This window comes from Sciurus vulgaris (assembly GCF_902686455.1).
Source record: "Sciurus vulgaris genome assembly, chromosome: 8".
Lineage (NCBI taxonomy): Eukaryota > Metazoa > Chordata > Mammalia > Rodentia > Sciuridae > Sciurus > Sciurus vulgaris.
In genome coordinates, this window is record NC_136468.1 from 24,198,681 (window position 1) to 24,212,548 (window position 13,868).

Here is a 13,868-nt window from a genome sequence, read left to right on the forward strand (position 1 = left end):
AAGAACCTAGTGCAGATAAAATAAATTTCACTGAAATCATTTCAGGAATGGGCTGTCTCCCAAGTCTTCCTGCAGTAGTTCTGTAATAATCTGACCACTAATATACCACACAAAAGATAAAGACTATAGGTGAATCCTTAGCACCTACAGTCATTTTGTTTAAAGGTAAAGATGAGACATTGGATTAAACAGTGAATAAAAAAATTACTTGCTGTCTTTGCTTTTAAACCCAAGGGGAAATAATTTGAAGTTTTTAAAGGAATTTAATTCTAAGAAAAGACAACTACTATTAAGAATGGAAAGTGAAAGGTCTAGGACTGCTAGTGGAAAGTGACTATAGAGAACAATGTGATGTTGGAATGTTTTAACACACCACTCAAAACATCTTTTTCACCCAACCACCCATCTATCCATCCATCTAATCAACATTCATTGATTGCCAATATGAACTTTAGTTGTAATTGTTACCATGGGTTTCTTCTTTAAAGTATTACAGAGAGACTAAAAAGTTTAAGAGGAAATAACATGAATAAATTCTATAGTTCAGGGGGAAATCTCATTTTCTCACCAGAATACCTTTCTTTACTACTGACTAGGATCTAACAGCCAATTAGCTATTGTAATCATGGTTAATGAATTTTCTTCACATTACCAATATTCTGAAAGAGATCCAATTTTAGTATGCTTTAATATTAGAAGCTTACCTCTCTTCTGGCAGGTCACAGGACAGGTTGTTTGGTTTCAGTTGTGTCCACTCTCTGGTATTGAGATCTAACTTGTGCAGGTCTGTGCTGTAAATATAGCCAGTTGTCCCTCCAAAGACATAAAGGGAGCCATTGATGATGGCCATTGCCTAGGTAAGAAGGAAAGGTAAACAAGAATCACTTGTTAACACTTGATTATAGAATGTAAACTTGTTAAATGCCCCCAAATCAGGTTTTATAAAATTCTCTTATACTTTTTAACCATTAAAAATATTAGATCCTCTACCAGAAAACTTCTAAAATTCATAAATGAATTCAATAAAATAGCAGGTTATAAAATCAACACCCATAAATCAAACACGTTCCTATACATCAGTGACAAAATCTACTAAAAGAGAAATTAGGAAAACAACCCCATTCACAATAGCCTAAAAAAAACACTTGGGAATTAATCTAACAAAAGAGGTAAAAGACCTCTATGATGAAAATTACAGAACACTAAAGAAAGAAATTGAAGACCTTAGAAGATGGAAAGACCTGCCATGCTCCTGAATAGGCAGAATTAATATCATCAAAATGGCCATACTACCAAAAGCATTACATAGATTGAATGCAATTCCGATTAAAATTCCAATAACATTCTTCATAGAACTAGAAAAAGCAATCATGAAATTCATTTGGAAAAATAAAATACCCAGAATAGCAAAAGCAACCCTTAGCAAGAAGAATGAAGCAGGAGGCATCACGATACTAGAACTTAAACCATACCATTGAGTCACAGTAACAAAAAAGGCATGGTATTGGCACCAAAACAGACATGTAGACCAATGGTACAAAACAGAAAACACAGAGATATACACAGTTATCTCATACTAGACAAAGGTGCCAAAAATATTCACTGGAGAAAGGATAGCCTCTTCAATAAATGATGCTAGGAAAATTGGAAACCCACATGTAACAAAATGAAATTAAACCCCTATCTCTCACCCTGCACGAAACTCAACTCAAAGTGGATCAAAGACTTAGGCACTAGACCAGAGACCCTGCACCTACTAGAAGAAAAAGTAGGCCCAAATCTTCACTAAGTCAGCTTAGAATCTGACTTCCTTAACAAGACTCCTAAAGTACAAGAAGTAAAATAAAGAATCAATAAGTGGGACTGATTCAAACTAAAAAGTTTCTTCTCAGCAAAGGAAATAATCAATAATGTGAAGAGTCTACAGAATGGGAGAAAATCTTTACCAGATACACTTCAGATACAGCATTAATCTCCCAGAATATATAAAGAACCCAAAAACTTAACATAAAAAAAAAAAAAAGAAAAGAAACAAACAAACCAATCTATAATTGGGCTAAGGAACTGAACAGACACTTCACAAAAGAAGAAACACAATCCATCAACAAATATAAGAAAAAATGTTCAACATCTTTAGCAATTAGAGAAATGCAAATCAAAACTACTCTAAGATTTCATTTTACTCCAGCCAGAAAGGCAATTATCAAGAATACAAATAGCAATAAATGTTGGTGAAGATGTGGGAGAAAAGGTACATTGCTGTTGGGACTGCATATTGGTGCAACCACTAGGAAAAGCAGTGTGGAGATTCCTCATAAAACCTGGAATGGAACCACTATTTGACCCAGCTATCCCACTTCTCAGTTTACACCAAAGGACCTAAAATCAGCATATTAAAGTGATACACATCAATGTTTATAGCAGCTCAAGTCACAATAGCTAAATTATGGAACCAACCTAGGGGCCCTTCAACAGATGAATTGATTAAAAAAATGTGGTATATATACACAATGGAATATTATTCAGTCTTAAAGAAGAATAAAATTATGGCATTTGCTGGTAAATGGATGGAGCTGGAGAGTATCATGCTCAAAAAAACAAGCAAATCCCAAAAAACCAAAAGTCGAATGTTTTCTCTGATATGTGAATGCTAATTCACAATGGGGTGGGGAGGCTAGGGAAGAATAGAGTTACTTTACATTAGGAAGAAGTGAGTGAAGAGAGGGGAGGGGATATGGGGATAGGAAGGGTAGTAGGATGAATGAAACATTATTACCCTACCAGGGGACTGGTGGGATTCTACCTCATATATAACGAGAAGAATGAGAAATTACACTCCATTACATATGATGTATCAAAGTGTATTCTACTGTCATATATAACTAATTAAAACAAATTTAAAAAATTAATTAAAAAATATATATTGGACCCTAAAGCTGGGTCTGGTGGTACATGTCTATAGTCCCAGCTACTTAGAAGGCTGAGGCAGGATGATTGCTTGAGTTTAAGAAATACAGGCCAGCCTGGGCAACACAGCAAGACACCCTGTCTCAAAATAATAAAAAATAAAATATCAGACCCTCAAAGGATTAAAGATTTTCGAGAACCTAGGGAATGTTTTTAGAACCTGGAGATTACCTTTAAAAAGGTAAAGTTTTGTGAATTCTACCTAGAAAGGCAAAGAGTAGATGATTCTTAAGAGGTCCTAGTCAAGAAAGTACAGATCATGGACATGAGCATTTCCACTCAAAGCTGCTTCTCTTTCTAAGCAGTCCGAAGAAAATGCTCTCAAGAAGCAACAGGAGATATGAAAATAAGCCATGAGAATTCTAAAGGTAGGAAGACTAGAGTTGGCAGCCTCAGGAACATAATAGCTTCCATCAATCTCTTCTTCAATATAAATTCAGCTATTATTATCACTGTGGTAGGATTGAGAGTATGGTCCAGTATGTACCCCTTTCAAAGTTAAAGTTCACAAGCGTTTATCAGTACCAGTGCCAGCTAGTCAATACAAAAACCTTGGTATTTTAAACTAAGTCCATTATTCTCAACGAGTCTCTAGTGTATGATGGGCAGCTCCCTATCTTTCTGCATATACCTTTGCAAATCTAAGGTTGAAGAACTGGAACCTAAACTAACCTGTACATAATGTAAAAGCCTCTTAACCGAGTGTAGGGATCATCTATTCTACTACTTAGGATTGTACGAAGAGCTTTCTCTTCTATCACTCTAAAAATGACAGGATGCAGACCATACTAAAGCCCAGCCTCTCATTTGGTGTGGAGGTAGAGGTGAGGTTCTAACACTTAAAGAAACTTTCAAACAGGCCTGGATGATGGCCCCTAAACTGGTTTAGAAACAAAGAGTGGAGGTAAAAGGAGGGAAATGGCAAAATTATAGCTTCACCTGAGAACTGAAAAAGCAAATATTCAGCACCCTGAACCCACTCTCCATTTTTTAAAAAAGTCAAGCAGCATGTTGGTGCATGCCTGTAATCTCATAAACTCAGGAGTCTGAAGCAGAAGGATTGCAAGTTCAAGGCCGGCCTCAACAACTTAGCAAGACCCTGTCTCAAAATTTAAAATTAAAAACAAAACAAAACAAAACAAAAAAGGACTATGTAGCTTAGTGGTAGAGCACGCTAGGTTCAATCCCCAATGACCACCCCCCCACACACAAAAAAGCAGGAATATAAATATCCTGACACTGCTAGAAAAATGTGAACAAATACAACCACCATATCTGGCCACAGATTGGTACCTGTCCGTATATACGACTGGGTTTCTTCCCCCGACAGCTGAGTAAAGCCCATCTCTTGTACTTCACATTACAGACATGGACATCATTGCCGTTGCTCTCACCAAATGGAATGCCCGTACCTCCAAACACTAACAGGTTGTTTCCATGCAGCACAACTGAGAAAGAAGTAGAAATTCCATTTATGTACTGGCTACCTGCAATATGTTCCCACATAAACTCAAAACAGCTGAAAAACTAAAAATGTCTAGTGATCTCATAAGATAGCCCAACCATTGGCTATATTTCATTAGCAAGCTAACATCTCACTTCTATAAAGCTCTGTAGAAAAAGGTATGATTCATACTGTGTGGACTATATCATACATTAGGAGTTCGACACAAGATCAATACGTATTTATGAAATCCATTAAATACCAAGTATAAGCAATGCTGAGTTCTATGAACTACACATGCCACTGCTGCTCAAAACGGTTCAAGTATGCAATGAAGTAGAGGAAAATAAAATATCATAAACCCCAGGGCACTTGGGATGAAGGGATTACAGGATCATTCAGTGTGTGTCAGAGGAATGATCTCTACATTTAAATTGTGGGTTCTGACATTTTAATCCCTTATCAAATACCAATATCCTGCAGGGAACTCTCTTCTGTTCCTGCCATCCCTGCCCCCCAACACACACACATATTCTCTCCCCTATCTCCCCCTTTTCTTTCTCTCTCATGCATGTTTTCTCTGTCTCTCAAAATAGTACCACTGTATTATTTCAGTGGCTTTTTTTAAAAGCAGTTTTTAAACTGATACACTGTATACACTGTAGTGGTCAACAGCCCAGGCTCTAGAGCCAGCAAGAATTGGCAGTGACCTTCAGAAGCTATTTAACCTCCTAACTTAACTTTATTTTCACAGCAACTTTACAAGGCAGGAACTATTATTATCTTCCCCATTTTTATAGATGATAATACAGAGGTAAAGAGCAGCTTAAATAACTTGCTGAGGGTTTCCTAAAAAGAACCTTGCCAAGCTAGGATTTAATCCCAGGTGGTCTGGCTCCAGAACCTACACTCTTAGCCCTTAGGGACTCTCTAAAGTCTCAATTTCTTCATTTGTACAAATGGAAATCACTGCAGTAACTGCATCACAGGAATGTTGTGAGGAGTAAATAGATAATGTGTGTTAAGTATTTCAATAGCTGTTAACTCTCTTTATAACCCCATTTACTGATCTCTGAAAACATTTTGCCTAGCATATTATGATGTTTTTTATTAAACCCTTTGAGATATTATTAATCCAATTTCACAGTAAGGAAATTAAAGCTAAAACATCTGGCAGTAAAATGATATACGGTTGGATTCAAACTCAGGATTTAAGTAATCCTGAATCACCATGCTATATTATTACCAAGTAAAATTCCCATTAAACAAGGTTTAACATATTACAATGTTATACATTATTAACAAGGAACATGTGGATATTGAACGTAGCCTCTTGGATATTTCATAAATTAAAAATTCAGAACTGTTTGCACTCACGTGACATAGATGCCAACTCCCGGGGCATGTAGCCATCTGTGCCCATCTGGTGCCATACTCCTGTTGCAAAATGATACCTCCACAGCTCCCTGAAGAGAGGATAGTCTTCATTGTCTGGCCCTCCTGATTCATCATAGTCTGGGTTATAACCTCCAAACACATATAGATTGGTGTTATCTGCCACACAACGATGTCCACTGCGTGCTGGTGGAGGTCTGTGGCCTAGGAGAGAAGAAGACAGTTTTCCACAAGTGGCCCTCCAGATAAAAAAACACAAAATTGGATAACAACCATTTGAGCTTTAAAAGGGAATCAGGTAAGATTTATAACAAGGATGTACTTTTCATTTGTTTAGGTTATTTTATACATTCACACATACTACTTAAGATTTAAAGGAGCTAGTCTCCATTTTTATTTCACATGACTACTTTTAAAAAATTTTGGTAACTGTAAAAAGATTTTTCCCAAGGAAGGTTGCAGAACATGATAAACTCAAGAAAATGGCTGACAACTTGGAATTTTCAAGAAAAGAAGAAAATGAGGCTTAATAATTAAAAAACTGACAGGATAAATTTTCTTATTTCCTTAGAGGAAAAAAAAAACACAGGCAAACTAAACTGTGACTATTAGAGAATTATAACAATATAACCACAAATGTGAATGAGTCATGTATAAATAAAAATACACACACATAAAACCTATGATTTTTCTACAATATATATTTATACAATTTAAAAGAAAACTGGCTTTCAAGGGATCAAAGAAAAAATTTAAATACAATGCCAGATATTTAACAAAGAATATCCTTACGTGTATCTCAATAATATTTTTATGACTAAGAAAAACTATTCTATAATTTATATTTGAAAGCTCTCTGAGGTTTAAATTATATCAACTAGTTCACTAAAATGTACCTCAAAGTTATTTTAGAGTTTAAAAAAATGAAACTTTATATTATTTCTATTATCCTTACAATTTTTTATATCAGTCCACATAAACCCTTACATACCTATAGAACTAAAGATCCTTAAATATATATGGGATGGAATAAGACACTACTATAGCTATCTGTTATCCTAAAGATTAATCTACTTTCACATGTTAGTAATAGATTCTACTATAACGTTAATTAATATTTAGGGCAATGTTAGACGTTTGATAAATATCTGTTATACCAATGAACATTTATTACCAACCTAATACAGGCCTTACATTATTTTTTAAAATTAAACTCTCAATTTCTAGGGTATGCTTTTAAACAAGAACTAAAAAGAAGTTTTGCACGAATCTAGAGCAACTAAAAATCAAAACAACAGTAAATCAGCTGAGTCACTCTGGTCCACGCCAGTCCTGTTTGAGTCTCTGATGGTTCCTTACTGCTCAAAGACCAAGTCCTTCACTTATACTCGGCCTGACCCTTCAAGTCCCTAGTAGGTAAACTGGCTCCAAATACCCCATGCATCCTTTCTTATTAAGACCGTGGGGTGCTTCTGGTTTGGGATCATACTCTTCTTATTCTAAGGTAGATGTATTCTATTAAGAAGATGACTGTACCATAACTACGTAAACACATTAATATAATATCCAGCAAACTAAAATCAGTTGATATATTTACGGATGAGTCATGATTTATCTTAAATGAAGAACTCAGTTTCTCTTTCTAGGGCTCTGGAAATAGAATGTGGTGTGGAAGAAACAGCAAGTACCCCCATAATATCCAGGTTTGAATCCAGGTTCTTTCTATCTGCTACCTTAAGCAAGTCACTGACCTCCTCATCTCAGCCTCCTCATCTATATGTGGGGATATTATTACGGTACCTCACAGATTTTATTTATGTTAAAAATGTTTATTGGTTTAAATATGTATCTTTCTTGGAGCCTTCAAACTACTTGAAGGAAGAGGAATGTATTTGTATTCACCTTTCTATAACCAAGCCTAGGGCACAAGAAAACACTGAACAAAGTTGGGAATCAACTAATTTGTACTTAATTCTACTCTACTCATTTAATCAGCTTGTTTTTCCTCTCCAAAGAGAGTATAAGCTTAAGGGGCAAAGATCATGTGTAATAGTTATCCTGTATCACCCACAACACCTGAAACAGTTGGAGATGTATTAAGAGTTCAAAGTTTGACTTCAATTCTGGTCAAAAGTGACAGGGATCATCAAAACAGTGTCCCATTCTCTGTGGACTTTGATACTATTATACTTAAGAGACAGATGATGGGACTGGAAGTGTGGCTCAGTGGTAGAGTATGTGCTTAGTATGTGTGAGGCTCTGGGGTCAATCTCCTGCACCAAACCTAAAAGGAAGAGAGGAAGAAAGAGAGGGTGGGAAGGAGGGAGGTAGAGAAAGAGGGAGAAAGAAATATATGATCTAGGGGTTAGGTACTGGATTATAAAATGGTCTTCTCAAGACACAGGTATGGTGGCACATGCCTACAATCGGGAGGCTGAGGCAAGAGGATGGCAAGTTTGAGGCGAGCTTCGGCAATTTAGTGAGACCCTGTCTCAAAATAAAATTTTAAAATGGGCTGGGAATGTAGCTCAGTGGTAAAGTGTTTGCCTAGCATACATAAGACCCTGAGTCCAATACCCAGTACCACAGAAAAAATAAGATACCAATGCTTCCAAGAATTAATATCAAGACAAATTACACAGACAGGAACTCAAAGAACTCTGTTATTTGTTGGATTATCTGCAGCCAGTAGGTAATTTTTAAAGCTATTTTTGAGCAAATATGAAAAGAAATACAACATATTCTAGATTTTTCTCTAAATGACCATACAGCAAGAAAGGTGTTCTAAGTTTACTACCAACTATTTCCGTGACAAATACAACTCGGTCACGTAGATTACATGTTAAGTCAATGAGAAGATGATTTTATGTTCATTCACTGAGTCAAAAATATTATTGGATATCAGCTATGTATTATGTTACTGTGCCAACTGCTGGGGATATGATGATAAGCCAATTACTATCTCTGTCCTCTGGAGCTCACAGTCTGGCCCTTCCATGTTCGATGCCATAGCCACTGGCCACAAATGGCTATTGGACACTTGAAATGTGGCTAGTCCAAACTGAGACATATGTTATGCCCAATGGATTTCAAAAACCCCAAAAGGAATATAAAATTTCAGTTTTTATGTTGATTGCATGTTGAAATAATATTTCAAATAATACTGGGTTAAATAAAAATATTAAAATCAATATCACTTTTTTTTTACTGTTAAGGAGGCTACTTACAAAACTTTAAATTTTTTGACCCACATAATATTCCTATCATGCAGTACTAGTCTAACTCAATGATTGGCTTCTGTTAATAATTTCATGATCTATGCAAATTAAATTACTGGGTAAAGAGCATCTGATCTATGTTTGATAAATATCAAAAATCCTGTCAAGGAGTTTCATAGCTGGGAGTACAGAAGTAATTCACTCCTCTTCCTCTCTAGTCAGGAACTAGATTTCTTTCTTATATTTATAGCCCAACAGTGATTAACATATTAGAGAGCCACTTCATTTTGAATAAATCAGGGGAATTTGAGTGAATACCATGGATACTAAGCATTAATTTTCATTATATGGAATATAGCATAAGCTCCTCAACATTGACAAAAATGAAACTGGGTTTTAGAGTCTTAAAATAGCTCTTTGAATGCTCTCCCAAATTCTCCAGGTACAAATTTCCCTCTTAAAAACTACCTTGCTGCTAATAAAATCACCCGTACAATTGGGTTATCTGGTTTGGGAACGCCTATTAGAAAATGCAGAAGTAAAAAACGTGGGGCTGGAACCCTGTGTGGTGGCAGTAACTCAGGAGACTGAGGCAGGAGGATCACCAGTTTAAAGCCAGCTTCAGCAACTTAGACCCTGTTTCAAAATAAAAATATGAAAATGCTGGGTAGAGCACCCCTGGGTTCAATCCAGGGGACTGCTGGGGGATGTGCTGGGGATATGGTTTAGTGGTAGAGTACTTGCATGGAATGTGTGAGGCCCTGGGTTCCATCCCCAGTACCAACAAAATGAAAAGAAAAACAATCTATACACAGAGATAAACATTTGTGGGAGAGGGGGCGGGATGACTGGGGATTGAACTCAGGGGTGCTTTACCACTGAGCTACATCCCTAGCCTTTTTATTTTTCATTTTGAGACAGGGTTGTCATTAAGTTGTTGAAGCTGGCCTGGAACTTTATATCCTCCTGCCTCAGCCTCCTGAGTTGCTGGGATTACAGGCATGTGACACCAACCAAGGTTCCAGAGGTAATTCATTGGCCAGAGGAGACCAAGCTGCAGGGTTGCTGGGTTATCTGAATCATCTTCTCTTTCAAATCGCACAAACTCCTCTTAACCCCAGGGAGCAAGCAGAAGCTTAAGGTAGCCAGGGAAATAGGTTTTAATTTCTAGCCCAGAAGCAGGATGAAGCTAGCTGTCTGAGATAATGTGACAGATGATTAGGTTGTTCTCAATGTTTCCATTATTACAAATATTGTAACAAAGCTTTCTCAAAATATTCATATGCATATGTATGAGTATTTCTGGAAGTAGAATTTCTGGATCAAGGGAATAGCCATTTGAAGTTGTTACATACACAATATTGTTATAGAGTCACATCACTCTCTAAAAAGATGACCAATTTATACTCCCAGCAATGTGTATGGAAATGTCTATTTATTCATGTCCTCTTTAACCTTTTCATTTGTGCCGATCTGATGAGTACAAATTGGTGCATGGTTAATTTGCATTTCCCTGATTTTACTAGTTCACATGTTTATTGGCCCGTTTATATTTCTTCTTTTTTCTGGGGGGGTACCAGGGATTGAACTCAGGGGTGCTAAATCACTGAGCCACATCCCCAGGCCTATTTTGTATTTTATTTAGACACAGGGTCTGAGTTGCTTGGTGCCTCACTTTTGCAGAGGCTGGCTTTGAACTCATGATCCTCCTGCCTTAGTCTCCCAAACTGCTGGGATTACAGGCATGTGCCACCGCACCTGGCTTATATTCTTCTTTTAGGAACTGCCAGATCACATCTTTCACCTACTTTTTCTATTAGGTCATTTTTTCACAGGTTTTAAGAAATTGTTTTTTCTCTTCCAGCTTACTTCTTATCTTTTAATTTTGTTTATAGTATCTTAACATACAGAGGTTCTGTGTAATTGAATCTCTCATTTTTTATGGATTCCTTGCTTTAATATCTTACTTACATATGCACCATTATAAAAGTTACTTATTTCTAGTTATTTCATAGTTTTGATTTTATATTCAGAATTTAAATATACTCAGAACATATCTTAGTATCATATGAGGTAGAGCCCTATCCAAAAAATGGATAGGCGATTGTCAACAAACCACTTAAAGATAGCCATCTCTACTATATTCACTTGAGATGCCATCCCTATCATATATGAATTGACATGTTGTAGAATTAGAAAATTCCCAATATTCAAGTCTAATCAGCATGGACACAAAATTTACTGCTCTTTAAGAATATATATGTATATATAATCTAAATTATATATAAACATATATATAATAAGTATAATGCAACAATCTAAAATGTAGAAGCATACAGATATAGTAGCATATAACACTTATTGCTTAATAATTCTGTTACTTAAAAGATATAACCACCTTCAGATGTGCCACTGAACATTTGTGCTGAGGTTACTTTAAAAAAATGATCTTTATTGCTAAAAGTATTAACTAGTTATAAGTACAAAACAACCTAAAGGATAAATAATATGTCACTTCTTTCCAAATACAAAGATCACCATTCTCTCTGCAAAGAAAGACGTTTCCTCCATTGTACACCTGAAAGCCTGGTCTAGCTGACTCCTGCCCTCAATCAGTAGGCAGAACCTTTTAATGCTCCCATAGCCCAAGCAGTTCAAGGCCAAAGCAATCCATTCATGCTAGCCCACGATGTTACTTGTTGGTTACATAAGCGTCTCCTACCACAGGGCTCCATGTCCAGTATGAGATGTATATGCAAAGAGCTCTTGGCTTCTTAGGATATGGTTATCTTATTGTCTATGACAGCAGCAATAAAAGAAACTTGCTTTGACAGCCATAGTGTTGACAAGAATTAGTTTCAAGTGCTGAGCAAAGCATACTTAAGATAGCTGTCACACTGCAGGGTGCACCTTTACTAAAATATTGCATATATACATGGGTTTCTGGGTTCCATTCAGTTTCATTGTCTGTTTATCTATTCCTAGAGCATTAAACTACTGTTCTAATTATTATAGCTTTGAAGTATCTTTCAATATTGAGTAGGACAAAATTTCCTCTGTATCACTTTTTTCAAAAACTTCTTGGCATTTTTCTCTATTTACTCATGCAATGAATTTCATAATTTGATAAATCTATAAAAAGTAACTTGTCAGACAGCATCTTATCCAGGTGATCAAAGTAATGGGGCAAATCAATCAACATCACCTGCAATGAGATGAACATAGTATTGCTTCAGTGGTAGTCCTGCCCAAAATGCATGAGGTGAATGTAATCATGATAAAACATCAGATCAGCCCAAACTAAGGAACATTCTATAACCAGTCTATAGACTATTCTATAACTATTAAAAAATATCAAAGTCAAAAAACACTAAGACTGAGCCAAGTACAGTGTCCACACCTGTAATCCTAGCTCCTTAATGAGGTGAGGCAGGACTATGGCAAGTTTGAGGCCATTTGGGGAAGTTATCAAGAACCTGTCTCAAAAAAAAAAAAAAAAAAAAAGAAAGAAATAGAAAAGACTGGAGATACAGCTCAGTGGTAGAGTGCTTGCCTAGCATGCTTGAGATCCTGGGTTCAACCCCCACTAACACACACACACACACACACACACACACACACACACACACATACAAAGCCTGAGAAATTGCAACTTACTTTCAAATAGGTGAAACAGAAAAACAATACATATAGGCTATGTTTGTTCATATGTATTATGTATAGGGGGAAAGGAGAAGAGTCAAGATAAAGCAAATGAGATAAAATGTTAACATTTGGGAAGTCTGGGTGAAGGGTACAGAAATTTTTATGATTCTTAGTTTTTTTAATTGGTTATTTTTAGTTATATATAACATTAGGATTTTGACATAATTATAAAAGCATGGAATATAATTTGCTCTAATTCAGTTCCTAGTACTTCTTCCCCCCCTCCTGCCCCATTCCCTTCTCTCTACTGATCCTTCTGCTATTTATTTTTTTTTTTAATTAGTGCCTAGAAGGTATACATAATGGTGAGATTCGCTGGTATATTCATTTACACACATAGGCAAGTTAGGTCAGATTCATTCCACTCTTCTTCCCATATTCCGTTCAGCCTCCCTCCCCCTCCACCACCTTTCTCTCTACTCCACTGATCTTTCTTCCATTTTGAAATTCTTATAATTTTTATGAACTAAAAATTAAGCCAAAAAAAAATGTCCCTGGGGGATTTTATTTGGGGCAATTCATAAAGGAACATAATCTTGAACAATTTATTCTTGCCTATTTTGCCATTCATCAGTATAGACTCATTGTTTTCTTCCTGTTTTTTTTATTTCTAAGTACTTTGTAAATTACCATAAATGGAGATTTTTTATTTTCTGAACTCTAGTAGCAATCATTAATTATCTCAAATTTTATAGGTAGACAATCAGATCAGATTACTATTAATCACAATTTTCAGTCCTTTCTTTCCAATATATGTACTTTTTTCCTTTCCCTCCCTGCCGTCCCTTTTGGTTTCTTCTGTTATTTTAGCTGAAACCTGCAGACCAGGGCTGAAAGTGGGCATCTTTGTCTCTTTTTTTAAATGAAGATACTGGTAGGTTTCACTATTAGATATGATGTTGGCTATTGGTTTCTTATAAAAACATTACCAATAAAATAATTTTTTTTCAATCCCCAGATGACTACAATTTTTTTCCTTTTTAGAAAAGGGTATGTTTGGGCTGGGGATATAGCTCAGTTGGTAGAATGCTTGCCTCACAAGCATAAGGCCCTGGGTTCGATCCCCAACACCAAAAAAAAAAAAAAAAGAAAAGGGTATGTTTGGTTTTTCACTGTTGTTAGTATCTGCAGTACTGGGG

General features: G+C 36.1%; 1 protein-coding gene across 3 annotated transcripts in view; it reads right to left on the minus strand.

The window, feature by feature from the left end:
• The window catches only part of KLHDC10 (kelch domain containing 10), a 61,286-nt gene that overhangs the window by 10,642 nt on the left and 36,776 nt on the right, over positions 1-13,868 (minus strand). For all 3 annotated transcript variants that reach the window (XM_079149809.1, XM_079149808.1, XM_079149807.1), the window contains 3 exons: positions 5,789-6,010; positions 4,261-4,415; positions 705-853 (listed from right to left, as the gene is read on the minus strand). In XM_079149809.1, coding sequence (XP_079005935.1) covers positions 705-853; positions 4,261-4,415; positions 5,789-6,010 — 526 coding nt within the window. The remainder of the gene's footprint in view (positions 1-704; positions 854-4,260; positions 4,416-5,788; positions 6,011-13,868) is intronic.